Source organism: Tachypleus tridentatus, chromosome 13 (assembly GCF_004210375.1).
Source record: "Tachypleus tridentatus isolate NWPU-2018 chromosome 13, ASM421037v1, whole genome shotgun sequence".
In the NCBI taxonomy this organism is placed as follows: domain Eukaryota; kingdom Metazoa; phylum Arthropoda; class Merostomata; order Xiphosura; family Limulidae; genus Tachypleus; species Tachypleus tridentatus.
The window spans coordinates 87099734-87121847 of record NC_134837.1 but is presented as its reverse complement, the minus strand read 5'-3'; the positions used below and the strand labels follow the sequence as shown (position 1 = coordinate 87121847).

At 34.2% G+C, this 22114-nt stretch overlaps 1 protein-coding gene across 6 annotated transcripts in view; it reads right to left on the bottom strand.

Moving 5' to 3' along the window:
• The window catches only part of LOC143240804 (uncharacterized), a 194159-nt gene that overhangs the window by 98008 nt on the left and 74037 nt on the right, over positions 1-22114 (bottom strand). For 4 of the 6 annotated variants that reach the window (XM_076483898.1, XM_076483900.1, XM_076483899.1 and 1 more), the window contains one exon: positions 15846-16616. The exons of 1 other annotated variant lie outside the window; for it this stretch is intronic. In XM_076483898.1, the coding sequence (XP_076340013.1) occupies positions 15846-16616 (771 nt within the window). Of the gene's footprint in view, positions 1-15845; positions 16617-18122; positions 18248-22114 lie in introns of those variants that run through there. One more of the 6 variants, XM_076483901.1, reaches the window with a different exon arrangement.

Genomic DNA, 22114 nt, shown 5'->3' with positions numbered 1-22114 from the left:
ATTATTTTTAAAATTATTCTTTTTCGATATTTTTGTACACTTTTTACTCTTGTAAGTACATATCTTGCTTTACAAAAGTATCAAATCTTTCAGCGAGAGAGATTTGTTAACTGTATAAAAATATTATGGGGTAACGGTAGACAACATGCTATTTGTCTTAAAGCAGTGTCAAAATTTTAAAAAATTTGCTGGAAGTATGAAACTAAGAACACATACAGTACATAATGGAGCAGTTTAGCCAATTCGATTCTTCAATACAAGTCGGGCAACAAACTTGCCTGGATTTTTTCTCGACAACTACGAAGATGAAGCTAGATCTATACTCAGAGTACAGATCATTTAGATGTGTTATAATAAGTTTAAAATGTAAAGGGTATGTGAATATTAATGCACTTATCTCGCAAGCATTTAATATTTCAGTACAAAACCATTCACAAAAGAAAAAAATGGTAAATTCTATTCAATAGAAAGTCAGATATTTTACAGCAAGAATGGTAGAAAGTAAAGATGTAAAATATTACATTTATGGCAGCTAAAATTTAAACAAACAAAACGAAGTTACCATCCTTTTCAAATGTATTTTAATCGTACAGATCTAAAATTAAGCTGTGGTATAACAAAAGATCTTGTGTTTACCATGCAGTTTTTTCGTATTCCTATTTACGAACTAATAGTACGTTTCAGTATTCATTACCAAGCACTAAGCTATGTGTGTGTTTTCTTATAGCAAAGCCGCATCGGGTTATATGCTGAATCCACCGAGAGAAATCGAACTCCTAATTTTAGTATTGTAAATCTGTAGACTTACCGCTATCCCATCGGGGGACTTACTAAGCACTAAGCTCTCAATATTGTTGAAACTAAAAACCACTTTATAAGCGTTATACAGCTGTTTTCTCTACGGTCACTGTGGGTATTTCAAGATAAAGTTGAGGTGAAATCATCAGCTCTAGTTTTTTATTTTTTAAACAAGTAATTTCATCATGGTTTTGAAAAATAATATATTAGGGTTCTCGAATGGAACTTAACGGATTTTACAGTTTAAATAAACAATCTAAATCTCTCAAAATATCACAAGCATTCTCAAATGTAATCGTCTGTAGTGGTAACAGTTGTCACATATTTCGCGACTGTTGAGAAACAAACCCATTTTCCATCAACAAGAACACATCAATCTAAAGTTTGTTTTTTAAGTGTTTCACTAATAGTTACTGACATGGTGAAAGCAGAGGTTAGTAAGTTCAAGACAATAATACCTCTGTCTGATAATATCATATTCAAGGACGAAAACATTATGTCAAAATCAACTGTCCTAAATATACAGGAAAATACTTCAAATTCTAATCACATGGCGATTAAAAGATCTGGAATACTCGTAACGTTAAAACACTAGCATTTCACGTCGCACTGATAACAAGTGTTGCATTCATTTAAAAAAAAAGTATATTTCGGTGTGCAAATAAATATCAGCGCATATCAAACCTCAAAATAATAATTACTAACACTTTGACCCAGCTGTTACAATACCTTTGAGGTTAGAATTTAATTATTTTGTTTAAAAAAAAACAGTTATAACGAAAAAGCAAGCTATTTATTTCTGATTTGTCATATAGAACAAAATATAATTTTGCAAATACACACAGAAAATAGGGGAATTTACGTGTGTAAATAAACGTTTCTATGTTTTTCCCCCCAAAAAAATAAGGGTATTCAAACTTCCTTCATGATGTTAGAAAATGATAAGAATGAAACAAAACCTTATAACCCTCACAGGATTTTTATTTCATTTCTAACTTTTTCTTTAATATTGTTTTGTACACACAAAAACAACAAAGAAGTATACACGTCTATTGTAAAACAATATCAGCTAATCATAAACAATTAATTTCAACTATAGTCAGCTGATTCAATTTGCAGCTTCAAATAAAGCGCAATTTAATCCACGGTTCTAAAAACAAACAACACACAAATATTATTATCATTAAATAATAATAGACCCGGTGTGGCCAGGTGGTTAATACACTCGACTCGTAATTTGAAGATCGCGGGTTCAAATCCCCGTTACACCAAACATGCTCGCCATTTCAGTCGTGGGGCGTTATAAAGTTACAGTCAATCTCACTATTCGTTGGTAAAAGAGTAGCCCAAGAGTTGGCGGTTGGTGGTGATGACTAGCTGCTTTCCCTCTAGTCTTACACTGCTAAATTAGGGACGCCTAGCACAGAGAGCCTCGTTTGCGCGAACTTGAGAAACAAACAAAAATCTAAACGAATAAATGATATTGGAAATAAAAAAACTAAGTGGCTGTTTTTTTATATTAAAAGTAAATATTGGAAGACAACTCAAAACTTGTAAGACTCCTTAATTACAATTCTCTGTGTTAACACCCTAAAATTAAATTAGTGTGTTTTTCAAAGTCGATCTCCTTTATTGCTACAGTTAATGCCTTTTACAGCCCACTATGTTTGTAATTCAGAATTGCTTCTCACTCTTTTGCGTTGCATAATACACAGTTTGTACTGCGGCCAATAATTCTAAAAACAGGTACTGAAGGATTTACTATTAAACAAGAGGGAATCCTCAACAGCCGCGGCATTTTTAGGCAGGATTAGAATATATAAATCTAGGAAACATTGTAAGCGGTCAAATATATGAAATGAAATGGTTTTACGTCCAGAGTCCAGAATTGTAATTATATCTCAAATTGGTTAAGAGATGACGGAGATATGAGCTAAAGGTTTGTACTTGAAGAAAACAAAAAAAACGTAGACGGTCTATGAGACGCTATGCCGCAGCTAAAAAGAAAAATATTAATCATAATGCATAACTAAATACTTAGATATAATTTAACTCACAGGATATGAACTTCATCGTCGATTAATATGACACTTGCAAAGCATCTGTACCTGATATAGGTTGTGTATAGCACTTGCAAAAGCGTGTGTACCTGATACAGGTTATTTATAGCACTTGCAAAAGCATCTGTACCTGATACAGATTGTATAGCACTTGCAAAAGCATATGCACCTGACACAGGTTATGTAAAGTTTTTGCTAAATATCTTTACCTCATACAAATTGTATATAGTGCTTCCAAAGTATTTGTCCCCGATACAGGTTATGCATATTATTTGCCAAGTAACTGAGCCTGATACAGGTTCTCTATAGTATACTTATGTGATACAAGTCACAAATTAAATATGTAGAATGAGTCATATCAAATTTTCCTCTCTCAATTGAGATATTAAGGGTGTTAATACTATTGTTTTTCATCAGACTTTTGTGTAATCATGTATATGGACTTTAATATTCGTTGATAACTTTGAATATCTGTTTTGGCGATCGTGCAGACAGTTTAACAGTGGTGAAATGTTTGTAGTTTCGTATTCTTTCACTGATTCACTTCAATAAAATGTTTAATTAATTCTGATCTTCAGTTTAATATATCTTGGACTCTCAATAAATGCTCTGAAAGTCCATTCCCATCCAACAAGCTACTTCAAAAGAAAGATTTCGTTTAGCTATAGGAATGAAACAAGGGAGAAAAAATAAGGTGTTAAAATAAAAATGTGTAACTTTTTACCTCCGCCATCAAAGGTGAAAGAGGTTACGTTTAAACTTATGTGTGTGTGTTCGTGTTTGTCACCAAAAGTTTTCGAACAAGATTGAAAGGATTTAGATTAAAATTGGTATACATTTAAACTATGATCCAAACAAAAAAACGATTAGGTTTAAAAGGATCAAGGTCAACGTCACAGAAAGGAAAAACAAATCCTATATGTTTAACATAGGAACTGATCTATCACACAGTTTTTGCTCAATAACTCGATTTTTGATAAAACTTGGTTGACTTATGTATGATAGAATATTATTCCTCGTTGTCCGGCATCTACGTTAGACCTGTAGTGAAGTAATATATATATATATATATATATTTTACAACTTTGAAAATGTTTTTATTAAATGCGGTTATGAATCTTAAAATAACAGGAAAAACGTTTTGTTAAAAAGATTCAAATATTCGGTCTAGCAAATACAATTCAGAAACTAATTGGAAAACTTCTCATTCATTTATATTACTTTTTTAGATACGTAACCAAACCTAAAGTCATGTAAAAACGAAAAGTACGAAACGAGTTTTATCTCCTCCTCGATTCTTTTTTCTAACGTTGCATATTTTTCTAAGACAGGGTAGTTTCTACACGTATACAGTGCACGGAATCATCACATGACTCATACCGTTAGCATAACAATTCCAGCAACCTTAACAACATAAAATACAATGACTCATTCTGCTTGGAATACGTAAGCTTTTAAATCCACCGACATAGCTGCACCGTGTCCAACTTATCTGCCAAACACGGGCATCTTACCTCACATTCTTGTGTCATACCTTATTAATGCACGCAGTAAAAAAAACTTTAATTTTCAATATATGTAAGCTTTTTGTAGTAAATGTAACATTTGTCAAAATTCTTTTGAGTAACTGTGCTATTAGTTAAAACTTAGAATAAAAACATATTAGTATTAATGTGCAAGCAATCGTGATAAAGGATGCTGAACGAATACCTTCAACATTACATCTCTTCCATGTAATTTTGCGATTACATAACTAAATCACGTAGAAAACTTTGTCACTGAATGAAAAACACATTTGCTTATTGAAATCAGCTTTCGAATTTTTATTATTAATTATTACCATTTTTTATTTTAATTTAGTTTTGAATTTCGCGCAAAGCTGTTTGTTTGTTTGTTTTTGAATTTCGCACAAAGCTACTCGAGGGCTATCTATGCCAGCCGTCCCTAATTTAGCAGTGTAAGATTAGAGGGAAGACAGCTAGTCATCAGCACCCACCGCCAACTCTTGGGCTACTCTTTTACCAACGAATAGTGGGATTGATCGTCACATTATAACGCCCCCCGGGGCTGAAAGGGCGAGCATGTTTGGAGTGACGGGGATTCGAACCCGCAACCTTCGGATAACAAGTTGATTGCCTTAACTCCCTGGCCATGTTGGGCCCCATTTTTTAATAACTGTAAATATGTTTATGAATGAAAACGTCACAAATCAAGTAACGTTTTAATGCTTACACTAAACCGTATTAATGTATTATACAAAAAACCATTACAATTATATTTCTAAGGGATGATCAACAGCACAAAACTAGATCTAAAAGTTTTAGATTTGGTGACAATGATAAAGTATTGATGATTAAAGATAAAAATAGCAGTTAATCATTTAGTTTGTGCTTATTAATTGTTGCTTGCTGTTTATGAAACGAGATCACTTTGCAGAACTAAAGAAAGACATTCAATAAACATTATGACAATTTAAAATTAGGCCGAGATTTACAAATCATGACACAGTAATGTCTCGTCTGGTTCAAATAAAGTCAAGAACTCCAAGAATGTAACAGTATACGTCATCTTTTGTACATCTGATGAGCAAAACATTGACCAAAGTACCGATCCACAAACATGAACGACATACAATATTATACTTATGGCATCAACTACTCAACAATAACATTGCAAGCTAGACGGTAAAACCGCAGAAGAATGTAGTTCGATCGAGGAAGGGGGGGAGAAGCACTCAATCTTCCATGAATAACACACTGATAAAAGGAAAATCAAAAGACTCTCTATATCTATTTAACACAAAACCGCAACCAAAGTATAGAGAAAAGCAACACCATATGGCCATAATGGTAAGAAACTAAATACTATATCTTACATTTCAACAGATTGAATTCACGCATATCCTCTAATACGGAAGTACTCGAGAAAGATTTTCATTTGATTCAATTGTTATGTTTTCTTAGCACATAGGAACTAAGACGTTTGTAGTGAACTAAGTGAAGACTGATATATTGCTCAAATGTTTGAACAAAAACAACAACAGTCGTAAAGTAAGATGCAGGAGAAGAAAAGATTGTTGTTTTGAATTTAGCACAAAGCTACTCAATGGGCTATCTGTGCTCTGCCCACCACGGGTATCGAAACCCGGTTTTTAGCGTTGTAAGTCCGCAGATATACCGCTAAGCCACTGGAGGGCGATAAGAAAAGAGTAAGAAACTACACAGAAAAGACAAAACTGTATAACACTAACTAGATATGTCATTTCAGCAGAAAGAAAATAGATAATCATATTACGTTCGTCTCTCAGGATGGTAGCCTGCTACACCGTTTGTCTTCTGGATATTATAAGTTACCTGCTACAATGAATTGTTTGTACATCATATTGGATAGTAGCCTGCTGAATTGTCAGTACTGTCTAAGAAGTGATCACATTCCACAATGAGTTTTTTCTTGTGCATATCTCCATGATGTTATGATTTTATAAATCATATTTTGAAACTAATTGCATCTTATTATGTGAGAAAAATTATAAAAATCGTAAATTATTCAAGAACATTTCAGTAATTCTCTTTCAAATTTATTTCCTTTTAAAACTTTCTTGTTAGATAAAAATCTTTCAGTTGGAAGCTCTATTTTTGTTTTAAAATTGTACTAATATGCAAGCTATGTCTTCGGAATAAAACTACATAAGTGATTAAAGCAGCGTTTTGTGAAGCAATGGTTTATTGTTACCAATATGTATTAAAAACAATACACCAAATGATAAAGTAATGCTGTGACCTATGATACACAGCTACTTAGAGATTTTAATAACAAACAAGAATTTACAAAACAAAACTGACTAATGGATACCAATGTGTGCGAGGAAGATAAATCGGGGGGAGGGGGTAGATTGTTATTAAAGATATTGATATATTCAAACTACACAGTGATTTAAGCCCATGGGCTTCCAAACATTCTCAGTACAAGGTCCCAAAACATTCACCCCATCCATTGAACCTATAGATACTGAGTACCTTAATAATATTGTGTATTTGCTTTTACTCACCTGACATTTTCATACCCCTTCATGGGATTCATGAGCTCCAATCTAGGAACATTTGTTTTAATCAACATATAGGCCAAACAAAGAAATCAAAAACCCTTAAAATTGTATACATAGCCAACCCTAGTTTAGAACTATTGACCAACGGGAGAACAACCAGCCAGCAGCTTCTCATTGCTTAATATATGCAGCTACTGAATAGAGGGATTAACTGAGCATTAAAGCTACTATTGAAGGCCTACGCCAAGTCTTGTTTCGAAACTAATGCCTGAAGACTTTTCAGGTAAATTGCTACACTTATCAAAAATGTTTTTTTAAACACTGCTGAATACTTGATTAAATATAACTAAAGGAAAAATAATAAAAAGTGTATAATTATGAGTAATTTTAAAGTGATTTTTTGTCCATCATCAATTATCTAGGGCATAACATGCAAATATTAATATTTCAAGTATTATTAAACCATGATAATGCAATTCCCTTTTTTCAACATGTACGTGTTTAATCAGACAGACCCTAAACGGGGCGTTCTAGTGGCTCCGGTTAGATACACAATTAATATCGGTGGCTAAACGCTTCAACTACAAAAAGAAAGAAAAAGGAAACTCAGTGCAGATGAAGAAAATGGCACAACATAACTTTGGTTCTGAATTCTGAGAAATAAACAGAGCAATTTTTTATTCTGTATCACCAAAAGGTTTTACAAGATAAAAAGAATTAACCACGCGTGAAGATTTAAAGTATTTTGATCAAAAAGATATTTTGAAGGCCAGAACGGTATATAGGCAACGCCCATATTTTAATTTTATTAATTAATTCTACACGCTACATTTTACAACGAAAATATCTCTGACCTCAGAAATGTTTATCCAAGGAGCAATGAAAACTATATTAAGGATTTTTCGCTTAAAGATACTTAGGCTAAGCAATCTTTTCGTATTAAATAATTTGTCTTACTCCGGACCTAAAAGAATTCGACTAATCGAAAGTGAACTAGCTAATCATTTTAGCTTTTAAGGCTACTAAAACTTTTGCAGACTCGTAGTTCATCAGCCATATTTATTTAGTAACAGATAAAAATTAAGTTCCTAAATATATGATGTTATGTTTAAATCGCGAAAATGTACATGCTTCATAGACACGAAAGTAAAAACAATAAAATAAGAACACAAAGTTTTCGTTGCGTGTAACTTCTTAAATTCATTAATCAGCACATAATACGCGTTAACTTTGGGACACGTATACAAACATAAGTATTTCTTAAACACATTTAATTACAAATGCTATATAAATCATTTTATGTTGGCCCGGCATGGTCAGGTGGTTAAGGGGACTGGATTAGTAATAGGAGAGTCGCAGATTCGAATTCCCAGTCGCACCAAACATGCTCGCCCTTTCAGCCGTGGGGGCGTTATAAAGTTACGGTCAATCTCATTATTCGTTGGCAAAAGAGTAGCCCAAAAGTTGGCGGTGGATGGTGATGGACTAGCTGCCTTCCCTCTAGTCTTACACTGCTAAATTAGAGACGGCTAGCGCAAATGGCCCTTCTGTAGCTTTGCGCGAAATTCAAAAATAAACAATAAGTAAAACACACATGTAAAATCGTATATATATATATATATATGATTTTTTCTTTCATACAAGGTGTAGATATTTAAAGAGCCTAATCAAAGTATCTTTGCTTCTTTTTGTAGGGACACAAGACCTTAATAGTACTTGCAAAACTTAAATGAAGATTTCAAAGTGATACCTCATGTGCCACATAATACAGTAGATGAAACTAAGTTCCGGCTTCAAATGCTCACAAGAAAGAACAGTACTCATGTTGAAACATTAACATTTAAAGAAGTAATTAAGTCACCCTTTACGACAACATACCGATACAATACACTAGTTACAACGCACGTCCAAAATTAAATTGGCGAAATATACACTATGATGCGAACGGTGAGTTTTGTAAACATGCGTTAAGTAAATGCATGAGTTATCAAGTGTGGCCTAAGAAATTGATGCAATTATTAAATGCAAAAACGTTCAACATAACTGGTATAATTACCGTATAATTATATGGTAAAAATATAATTAAACAAAATCCATGTACTAATTTTACAAGCAAGTATACGGTTGAAATAAAGCGGTTAGGATATTTATATCATAAGAAAACAGCAGTTTGTAACTCATTATGGTATACGTGCACCAACAACACGTTTTAATACATAAATTTGAAGTAGGAAGTAAGATGCATCTTAAGATAAGTGGCGTTCTTTGCTTTTGTGAGCAACACTGTGACCACGTGACGGGAATAAAATCCATGGTCTAACGACTTATGTCTGCTCGATAACTTTATATATGTATCAATTTCCATTTTCAAATCAGAAATGTATGATCTTTAGCATTGTAAATCCACACACACTTATCGATATGCTACAGAGAATTATAGAAATAAGGATATTAAATGGAAAACAATAAAATTCCGACAGTTCAATTATGTCTTATGGTAGAGAATATATAAATTAAAATTTCTTAAATAAACATCAAAAATGCAAAATACGTCATTATAAAGAAACGTTTCATAAATCCACTAGTGGTACTTGATGCATCTACATGGAAAAGTAGCCACTTCTCACAAACTGCGTTTCTAACCAGATCAGCAACACCTAAAAGATTATTTAGAGGAAATTTCAAAGATGGAAAAAGTCTGCAGACGTTATAAACGAATTCTGTCTTCAAGAGTAGATGAAATAAAATGTCGTGTTTTACAAGAGAACTAACGGATAGAAATATTACACGACAATTCTGTGCAAAATGGGCAAAGAAAACTAGTGAGATGGTTCAAGAGGATCCTATTGATTAAGATAGAAGAGAGGTAGGGTTTTAAGGAAATCTTCACCCTAGAAAGACTAAACAATAACTTGAGGGCTTTTATATGATTTTCCTGTTAAAAAAGGACACAAAACAACAAAAGAAGTCTGAGAGAATGTACAAGATGATTCCATTAATCTATAAATAATAAGGTTTTTAATATTATAGGAAAATTCTGTTCATGGTATCTAAAAATTTTCGGATTTTACAAAATGCTTTCCTCCAGAAAAAAACAAGAGGGAATCTTTAAAAGCCGCGGTACTTGAAATTCTTTTAGAAACGATTAAAGTAAATTAATCTTGGGACTTATTTCTCCTTTCTACCACCCATATTTCTGTACGTAAACAAACCCAGCACGGGTTGCGTGTATACCCAATTCGATGTTATTACTCATCAGAATCTCTACCAACGTAAGCTAAAATTTAGCACCCCGCTAGTACAGCGGTAAGTTTGCGGATTTACAACACTAAAATTAGGGGTTCGATTCCCCTCATGGGCTCAGCAGACAGACTGATGTGGCTTTGCTATAAGAAAACACACGCGCGCGCGCGCTCAAATTACAATTCGTTTTGTCAGGATTAAAGTAAATTAACCTATAAAGCCTTGATTGAGGTCAAAAATCGAAAGAGTTTAACTTCCTGCGTTCAAAACAGTTACTATATTTTAAATCTGTCAAAAGATAATGGAGCTATGAGATAAAAGTTTGTACTTGAAAGAAAAAAAAAACGCCAAAGCCATTCTATGAGTCGTTACGCTGCGACTAAAAATCACCTGGGAGATTTTACATGATCTTTCTGTAAAAAAAAGAAAACGAAGTCAATAGAAGTTTACCAGATAATTACTTCATAAAAGTTTTGTTTCACGTGATAGTCCTTTTCAAAAGAGGTAGAAAAGGGATGTGACGGTTCCTATTCACGAATAGAGTACATATGTGAGATTTTACAAGGTAGTATGAATAAATTCTATGTAATTTTATATTTAAATTTATCTCAAAGAGGATGGAATATTCTACGTATTCATGAAAGCATATTTTGTCTCTAGGAATGAGAATAATGACATTAAACAACAAGTTCTTCAGATGTTGCCGGCGCCTAACAGTCCGTCATAACAAACTCCATAACTCCAAAACCAAAAACATTTTCTACATATATTTACAACAACTCTTTTCAAATAAGTGAAATAAATTTTATCTACTAGGTTATGAGCCCGTTTACAGAGGACCAACTGTTAGGTGACTGTGAGTACAAGTGAGATATTTCTTCTTTTTTTATCAGAAGTAAAGTTCAAAAGAAGCCTAATGGTGTGTTTTTGGTTTGCTGACCCAAGCTTTGCTGATGAGCCTTGAACACGCGAAACTACAGTTCACAGTAGCAGGTGTGGCCAATCAAAGAATGCATTAGGCCCATACCTCACAGATTCTCTTTTCATTTTCGTCTCTAGTGAAAAAGAAAAGAAATATTTAATATATGTCTGAGATAAACGATAACGCTATTGTTTTTTTTTTGTAATTTCGCGCAAAGCTACACGAGGGCTATCTGCGCTACCATCCCTAATTTAGCAGTGTAAGACTAGAAGGAAAGCAGCTAGTCATCACTACCCACCACCAACTCTTGGGCTACTCTTTTAGCAAGGAATAGTGGGATTGACCGTCACTTTATAACGCTCCCACGGCTGAAAGGGCGAGCATGTTTGTTGCGACGGGTAGTCAAACCCACGACCCTCAGAATACGAGTCGAACGCCTTAACCCACCTGACCATGCCGGGCTGATAACGCTATTATCCACTTTACGTAGGTTTTCATGAGATCAAGACACCAAAAAATGCGCTCAAACTAGTCTTGGCCAAAATGTTTGCACATTATTATAAATTACTGTTATTGAGTAAATTTCCGACTAGTAACAGTAGATATTAGTGCTATTAGTTTGATCTGTAAAAATTATTTTGAGCATTTGTTCATCAAAACACAGGTACACAATTGTTTTATATATAAAAGGGTGTGATTCTGGTATAATCTTTTTTGAAACAGATCAACGCTTTGTTCAGACAATTTCTCTTTGGTGTAGAAGTATGCCTAGTAACGTCTCAGAACTTATAGGGTGTCGAATGGTATGAAGCAAACAGGCACTGTCAGAATAACAGAGTATCTCCAGTGTACATGTATCCAGAATCCTGAAACATCATCGGAATGCAGGAAACATTGTTCCAGGAAAGCCTAATGGTAGACACCAAAAAAAGGCCGCCCAAGATTACCGTGTTTTTGATGAGAAACGTGAAGGCCGAAATAACTTGCAGCAGCTTACCACTGAATTGCATGAAGACATTCATTCCAGGTATCCAAAAGAATAGTGAAAAGGAGACTGAACAAACAAGGTTATTTTGCAGACCGATATTAACCAAATTTTATCAGTGTCGTCATGTTACTTTGACAAAAGAGCTTGCCAACTTACAGTTAGTACACTGGCGACATATCAGCTTTTCAGATGAGTTCTGTTTCTGGCTTTGTAAGGCTAATGGTAGGATTCGTATTCGTTGTTTGCCTACAAAATAAATGAAGGAACACTATCTTTCCTACAGGAGGTGATGCAGTACATATTTGGGCAAATATTCATCATGGTGAAAACGTGGTATTTATTTCATCTAAGAAAATAACAATTGCGCCTTCTATAGATATTACAAGAAAACGATACTTCTACCATATGATAGGACAAAGTCTAGCAACAACGTTGTGTCACAGGATATCAATGCCACTGCCTACAGTGCACGTAGTGTATAGGATTATCTCGACCAAGAGGAGGTTAGAAGATTACCATAGCCAGCAAAATCTCCAGGTTGTAATTCTGTTGGGACTGTTGTGCAGAACTGAGCCATAAAATAGCTAACCACGACACTAAACCAAATACTGTAATTGAGTTGTAACGCCATCTAGTGAAAAGTTGAAATGAAATCACAGTGAATTATATCAATAACCTTATCGACAGCATGCCACATTGCCTTGCGGAGATTATTAGAATATGATGACGACCAATCAAGTGCTGAATACTTAATATGAATTGATATAAGGTTATAGGTGTTATTAATAATAATTTGATGGTATATTTTGTCATTATATATGCTTTGTTAAAGTTTCATTCTAACACTGCAATGCTGAATTACACATCTTTCTACAATTGTCTGATAACGTTGTTTACTTTCTTAATAAATTGTTCGTAATGTACATAGAACGTATTTCATTATACAAATTACATATGTAGATAGTTAATATAACATGTATTTCTGTCATTAACAGTGCTAAGTGTATTTATACTCCATCTTAACAATAATGATCTTATTTGTTACAAAATATCCCATTTGTCATTCGTTTTTAAATAACAGTTAACAGGACTTTTCACCATATCAACGGATTTCAGTTTTAACAGCATAACTTATTAGTAATTGTATTATAAGAATGATTCGTTTCTGCTATATCTTGGTAAAGTGGTAGTAGGCATAAGAGATTCGCCACTACGGTTGTCTAGTAAAGTGGTATTAGATAGAACAGATCAGCTTCTACCACAGACTTTTTAAGAGGTAGTAGATAAAACAAGCCATCTTCTACTATATTTAAGTAAAGTGGTGGTAGATAATTTAATTCAAGAAAATGAATAAATAAATTCAAAAGACACACTGGTGACGACATTTTTTAACCTTGTGTTACAAATACCTGAACTTAATTACGTGATACACGTCCTAGATAGAAACATCGATAATTAGACTTAAATACAACTGGTTTGAGCAGCTCACCCTTTGTTTTCAATCGCCACGCCCTCTAGCTTAGGATTGTTTGGAAACTACCAAGATCGAAGACAATGAGAGGTCACAGTACTGATCTCATACAACAGAAAACAAGGTGAAACAGCTGGGTTTTTGATACGTTTCCTAAAATGTTAAACACCATGAACTGTAAACCTCCAAATATTTCAACATGTACATATATTTTCCATGTATTCATAAACACAGTATGTTTATGTGTCCGGTTTCCGAATTGCGTTCTGGTGGGATAATTGATTTTCTAGAATGCAAATGAGTGAACGGATGTTTATAAGAATGTTGCACGTGGTTTTCTCTCCGGTCACTAGACTATATGACACACCCTTTTAAAATATCTTTTGTCAGAAATGACGTCAGTGCATTCAACAGTATAGAACCATTAAAACAGAATTACCCAAGGAACTTTTTCTTTGTAACAACTTAATATACGTATACGTTGCTAAGGAAATTCTTTTCAATCCTTCTATAGAAGGCCCGGCATGGCCACGTGGTTAAGGCACTCGACTCGTAATCCTAGGATTTAGTGGTAGAAAAGTAAAGCCTTACACTTTATTACTTTCATTAAAATTAAAGATAGTAACAGCCTGACATGGGGGTTAAAGCATTTGACTCGTAATTTAAGGGTGTGACGGGTTTGAATCCCTGTCACACCAAACATGCTTGCCCTTTCAGTCGTAAGGGCGTTATAAAGTGACGGTCACTTTCACTATTCGTTTGTAAAATAGTAGCCCAAGAGTTGGAGTTGGGTGGTGATGACTAGCTGCCTTCCCTCTAGTCTTACACTGCTAAATTAGGGACGGCTAGCGCAGGTAGCCTCCGTGTAGCTTTGCGCGAAATTCAAAACAAACCAAACCTTCTACAGAAATATCTGAACAGACCATCCAATCTACTTCAGAAAGCGTATGATGATCAAAATTTACTACATTGAAAAGCAACAAAAAATTGTCGTTTTTGATAAAATTTGATAAATATAGATTAATTTATCACAAATAACTTTTTGAGCAACAACAGATATATTAATAAACACTCACCTCAGAGATAAGAAAAGTGATTTTTTAAAATGTTTAACTAAGTAAACATGGTTTTTATTCATACATATATGAATAACTTATTCCGCTTAGGATTGCGCATAAAAGCTTTCCATCAGAGTTCATGACATCATAACAGAACCATCTATATCGGAAATTGGAAACATGTCGGATGAGCTAATGGATATCCAAGAACTGGTTAGAAGCAAATAACAATTACAGTTTAAACACCACGACAATAGTAATGCTCTCATACCAATGAGCAAACTTCATTCTTTGCGACTGCTCGGTAATTATCTTTGTTACGAAAATCTGTGTTGTATGAAAGTCGTTGAATAAAGAAAAATGTATTTAAGCATACCAATAATGAAGGTGAAAAAAACAAAACTCTAACATTATGGACGAGTAGACTTCTCTTCCTCTGAGTCAAAGTTTGTTAAGATGTAATGTTTTCATCTCTTCTGATATTATAAACATGCTTTTCTTCACCGTTGTAAGTATAACCGTGTCAAGTAGTCGATAACTCGTCAGCTATATCATGTTATTGACTCTTGACATACAAAAATTAAATGCGGTGAAAATCAAATAAGCTCCAAAAAGATATTGTTCAGGACTTCAAACTTTGAGAAAAGAGATATAAACTGTTACATCAGACACAAATTATTACAAAAGTAAAGTAAATAAGAATTTCAATTAATAAATGGCCCGTCATCGGAGATTAGAGGTAAGTCTGAAAGTCTGGTTTCGATACTTGCAAAGTACATGCAGTTTTGTGCTGAGAAACAAAAGTGTAATAAATGACCATGTACGAAACATTGTTATGTTGTACTGAAGTGGTAGAAGGTTGTCATTTTTATTTTATTATTGTTAGTTTTTTTCTAAAAATGTGTTTCCGGAAAACAACTTATACGTTAAAACATCAGATGAAATGTACGAAAAGTTTCATTTCGTTATTTGTTAAAAATGAAAGTGTTTGAAGCTAGCGTTTAATAGGATTTCGTAATTTCAACTTCAAATAAACCTTATTTTTATATTTATTTATTTGTATAAATACATTTCTCCTTTGATTAATTTTCCAACCACCGTTCAATGCACATCTTATCTCAACATTAAATGCCGCCAAAGGAAAAATAATATTTTTACTGTATACAAATATTTAGGCAAAGTTTGTTTTTACCTTAACAGAAAACTTTGATCTATGAAGCATTTAAATTACTTTCATATGTGTAATGACATTTTACTTACATATAAAATGAGGACCCGTGTTCTACACGATTCCTGTTATCGTCAGCTTGCCCTACACTAAATCCAAGCGATGACATTGACTGGCTGATGTTTCTTTGGTCTAAGGGGACAGATGACAATGTGTGTAGCTCTTCTTCGGCAATCAACCAATCAGTATTAGCATAATCCGGTTCTCCCTCATATCCTGAATCCTTAGTAAGATATCTAGCTGACCGATGGTGGCGTTGTGAGTCCCGAGAACGAATCAGTTGATTAAAATTGTTCACCACTGGCTCAACGCTCACTAAGTTTGAAGCTGTTTGGTCTGACTTTTTATGAAGATGTTTCATTTCTCTATGGATGGGTACCCTGCTATGGATATTTTCACTTAGTGGACTTTCATAGTCACTTAATGAACGAGTACGGGCATGTGAAGGTGTGAATCTTCCTGTACGGGTATGTGAAGGTGTGTATCTTGCTATGTCCTGTCCACTTTTGTTTTGTGGGTGATTACTGGCTCGAAAATCTTCTTTCCTCTTTTCACTCAACCCTTCTTTTGAGTACCAAGGATTTTGTACACCTCTACCTCTAGTACGGTCTGAACTTCCAATATCACACTGTGACCACGATCTGTTCAAAGCTGAATCTGATATTTTAACTCTGCTCGCAGATGTTTTGTTTCTGAAGGACTGGCGAAACAGTGGAGGATTTTGACCGATATTTTGAGTTTTCTTCATAGAACTTCCATAACCAGAGAGCTCAGAAAGAGAAGACGTTCTGTCACTGCGGACCCTAAAATAACAAAGCGAATTAAAATTATATTAATGTCTCTTTTATACAAAAATACTCCTGAGAAATAAAAACTTCAATTTGTATTTAACCCTATTCCACTCATTAGATGGGTAATTTTATCTTGCAAAGACATGTGGCTATCTAGGTGACATTTACTTATGGTATTTAATAATCTTCAATAACTACACTCAAAGAAATATTTTAAGTAATTTGATAGTAGTCCAAAAGAGTTGGCCATCATCAGTCAACTATTATATTTTGTCACGATGTTTGACTCGTAAAAGAATTTCAGACGTTTTAATTAACTTCTAATATATTTTCACCATCACATGCTCTAATTTCAGCTCATAAAGCCAATAAAATCTATAAATTACTATTAAAAATTAATAAACGCATCTCATCACGCCTAAGAGCGAAAGTTGGAAGCAAAAGCGTCCCACATGGTTCATCAGTAAGTTTGGAGGACTTACAGTATTACAATTCAGGGTTTGATCTCCATCGTCTATAGAACACAGATATCCCATTATGAAGCGTTACACTGAAATAAGCATTGTTTTGTGTCAATAATAAAATACTAATAAAGTTGTCAAGCCACTTTATCGTTAGTGTCATTTTCACAGAGGTCATTAGCACTGAACATTACGTATAATACAGTCTTTTTATTACATGAAATACATAAGAATCCATAAATTATTTTAACATTGGGTACATGATGAATATAATTTAATTAAAAGTTAAATTAAACATAAAACAGGTATCTTATATAAAACCAGAAATATATAAATCAAACAATAAACAATGAATCCACCACGATTTGTTTGCCTATGTGTTATTTTTATTTTAACGTATAACCCGTCAAAAATGACTGGGCAAGTACTGCAATTCCTACCTCATAGTATAACTTAACCTCACATTTCCTAGCTAACTCAGTTAAAATAAGTTTTGCGAAATCGAGCTTGACCAAAAAAAGACGCATAAAAGTACAGTCGAAGTCGTCAAATGTTAGTAAATTCTTTTGTGAGCCAAATAGAATTAATATCATTCATGAAATAAATTCGTGTCGTATTCGTAGAATAATTACTGTTAAAAATCAATTAGGTTAACAGCTTTTAACATATAGAAAAGCCAGTGTATTTTGACTACACTGCATTCCAAAAATGGCTTTTATATCATATTACTTAACAACAAAAGTATAACCTAATATTGTAGTTATTCTGTATACTTAAAGTATGAAATGAAATGTATAAACAATAAAGCTAGAAAAATATTTGTTGCTTTCTTAATTTAGAGTCTTCTTAATTAAAAATATGATATAACAGAAAATAGTTTAATTTAGAAATGGCATTTTCACATCCATGATAAATTTTATGCACTTGGCTCTAGGCTAAATGATCCCACACTACACCTTTAATTTAGATTTATTATACAAACCCTTATTACAATTATAATGTTTCACGGCTCACACACTGTCAGTAAAATCATAATGAACAAACAATGATGAAATACTCTATCTTAGGTTTTGAGACTCCTCCTATTTCAGGGCCCGGCATGGCCAAGCGTGTTAAGGCGTGTGACTCGTAATCTGAGGGTCGCGGGTTCGCATCCCCGTCGCGTCAAACATGCTTGTCCTTTCAGCCGTGAGGGTGTTATAACGTGACGGTCAATCCCACTAGTCGCTGGTAAAAGAGTAGCCCAAGAGTTGGCGGTGGGTGGTGATGACTAGCTGCCTTCCCTCTAGTCTTACACTGCTAAATTAGAGACGGCTAGCACAGACAGCTCTCGAGTAGCTTTGTGCGAAATTCAAAAACAAACCTATTTCAGGAAATTAAGCGTGACGAATTGACACACACACACTGGCTTTTATATAGATTAGATACAACTTTGAAATCGCTGTTTAAATTCCGCTAAAACCCCAACTCTTATACAACAAAGTATAACAATATTAAGACAGATTGTGCAGTAATGCTGCAAGAAGTTTTACTGAAGATTGAATTAAGTCACTATGCTGAGTTCTGTAATTGATTTACCATCGTACATTTATTTTAGTACCTACGCTTACTTCTGTAATATTCTTTTTTGCATGTGACGTGTATTCATGAATGTGTATTGCACAAATCCTGCCTGTTCTTAAAATCTGTAGAACGTTGGTGTGTGTAAGAGTCAACAAGTTACGAGATATACAAGTCATTTGCAGTATTGTCGCAAGGTTTGGTGAATGTTCTAGAGTCTCGAGTGAGTGGTATATAAAAACCGACTCGCCGAGAGACAAGTAACATTATTTGAACAGCTGTAGGCTTTAAAAGCTGTATTTGTGATTGACATCTATTAATCTGAAAACTACAGAATTTCACCAGGAAAATTTATAAATTTCGAACATTACAAACCGTTCAACTTTAAGGAATTACTTCCGACGTAAGTATTTCTACGAGAACGTAAAAGATCGTCACCGATAAAATTCAGCTTGAAGGTCGGATGACAATCAAACTAGCTTGCTTAAGCGAGGGGTGTAACAGTATCAACTCAGAATTAGTTTGCTCGTCGTGGACCTGAACCGTTGATAAAACATTCAGCTCTAGACCGGATATAAGTGTGTGTTTGTGTCTTTCTTATAGCAAAGCCATATCGAGCTATCTGTTGAGCCCACCGAGGGGAATCGAGCCCCCTGATTTTAGCATTCTAAATCTGTAGACTTACTGCTGTACTAACGGGGTCTCGGATATAAGACTCAGTATTGTCTGTAAGTTCGTAAAACTCTTGTATATAAACCATCATTTGTAATAACTATTAATAATAACCGTTAATGTAAATTGTATTGTTTTCATGTCTGTATATTAAAATATATTTGTGTTAAAAAGTATTTTGTGTGTATCAGTCTTGTTAGCAAATAACATAAATTTAATGCATATTGGCATTTAACTAACTAGTAAGCTCAAATTAAGTTTAATTGAAATAGTAATACGTAGCGTAAGTAACATAATAGATCGGAGACTCATCTGAAATAAATTATAATACGTAACAGTACTTTATAATAACGAGTTGAACACCAATAACAAAACATAAATATATACGTACGAGGTGTTAACAAAAACTTCGGTTTTCTGCTACTAATGGATGGATTATTATTACTAAAAACTAATGACGATATATTGGAGGAGTGTTTTTATTAAAGAAGAAAAAATGAAAACAGTTTAGTGGTAAGAGCACAAGTTCACACTCTCCAAATGGTAAGGGCACAAGTTCACACTCTCCAAATGGTAAGGACACAAGTTCACACCCTCCAAATGGTAAGGGCACAAGTTCACACCTTCCAAATGGTAAGGGCACAAGTACACACCCTCCAACTGGTAAGGGCACAGGTTCACACCCTCCAAATGGTAAGGGCACAAGTTCACACCCTCCAAATGGTAAGGGCAGAAGTTCACACCCTCCTAATGGTAAGGGCACAAGTTCACACCCTCCAAGTGGTAAGGGCACAAGTTCACACTCTCTAAATGGTAAGGGCACATATTCACACCCTCCAAATGTTAAGGGCACATATTCACACCCTCCAAATGTTAAGGGCACAAGTTCTCACCCTCCAAATAGTAAGGGCACAAGTTCTCACCCTCCAAATGGTAAGGGCACAAGTTCTCACCCTCCAAGTAGTAAGGGCACAAGTTCACACCCTCCAAATGGTAAGGGCACAAGTTCACACCCTCCAAATGGTAAGGGCACAAGTTCTCACCCTCCAAATGGTAAGGGCACAAGTTCACACCCTCCAAATGGTAAGGGCACAAGTTCACACCCTCCAAATAGTAAGGGCACAAGTTCTCACCCTCCAAATGGTAAGGGCACAAGTTCTCACCCTCCAAAATGGTAAGGGCACAAGTTCTCACCCTCCAAATAGTAAGGGCACAAGTTCTCACCCTCCAAATAGTAAGGGCACAAGTTCACACCCTTCAGAAACAAAGATGAAAAGAAAGATGTCGACAAGACTTATTTGCAGAAAATCCAATTTGGTTTAAGTATTAACTCAAAATTACAGCTATGCTCTACTTGCAAAACAATAATATTAATACTGATTATTTTTACAATAAGATTCGTTGCATTGTCCTCTACTTTTATTAATTGTTATGTAAAACAACAATTGTAATTTTACTAAAATTGTATTCACCATTCTTAACATTTTTACAGTGAAAATACTGGTGAATACAAGCATTGGCACTTCTGCAAACTGGTATGTTCCAAGAACATGTGATCAAACAAAAAAGACAAAACCTGCATCTAGTTCTCTACTGTAAAACTTAACCTCGCAATCTATCCTTTTATTTTGTGACAAAGCCAATCGACAACAAGGAATCTGCCATCACAATGATCTCACCCGAAAATGGGCAACATCAAGATGAATTAAATGGACAGCACAACTTTAAAAACCAATGAGATGTCATATACTGGTGTTCTTTAACACCAAACAAGCAAATAAAACTGTCGTGATTGCATAGAGGATTTAGTGCTAGAAAAGTAAAGCCTTACACTTTATTACTTTCATTAAAATTAAAACTAGTAACGGCTTGGCATGTCGAGATGGTTAAAACATTCGACTCGCAATTTAAAGGTCGTGGGTTTGAATCCCCATACCACTAAACATATTCGCCCTATCAGCCATGTGGGTGTTATAATTTGACGGTCAGTTTCACTATTCGTTGGTGAAAGAGCAGCTTAAAAGTTGGCAGTGGGTCGTGATGACTAGCTAGCTGCCTTCCCTCTAGTCTTACACTGCTAAATTAGGGATAGCTAGCGCAGATAGCCTTCGTACAGCTTTGGGCGAAATTCAAATAACAAACAAATAAAACTAGTAACACAACTAAAAGAAAGAATGCAAGTATCAAGCATGCACGAAAATACTAATACCTTTAAACCAATTATGGTCACAAACGGACAGTAATAATGACGAAACAAAGGTATTTATAGGAATATTAAATTAAACACTTTTTAACGAGTACAATCAGTTTCAGTTTGCTTATTACACTACTAAATAATACTTCTTTAACCTCATAACCTAAAAAAATTGCAATAAGAAACTTTACGGTTTAAACACGAAAAGCTGGCAAAGCACTAGATAACAATACGCCTAAAAGTTTTGATAAGAATTGAGTAAACCATGACTTTTAAAGTATTATTATGGCATTTATAAATAGCATTCCAGATAAATGTTTTGTCTTTCATTTCCAATCCCAACTGACGATTCCTGATATCGAAAAGAGGTCTCTTGGGTAGTGAGTGACATGTAGAAGACAAAAGAATGATAGGACTGAAATGCTGTTTTTACATGCCTTTGACTTTGAATTGAAAAATGGGTAAATTTACATGAAAATATAGGATATCCTCTCTTATGGTGACGGTCATTTATATGTATGATATTAATTACTGTTTTGACATTTATTACACCTTTAATTGTAGCATATTTATTTCATCCTTCCTTACAATATTGGCATATTAAGCTTAGGTATAAATTATTT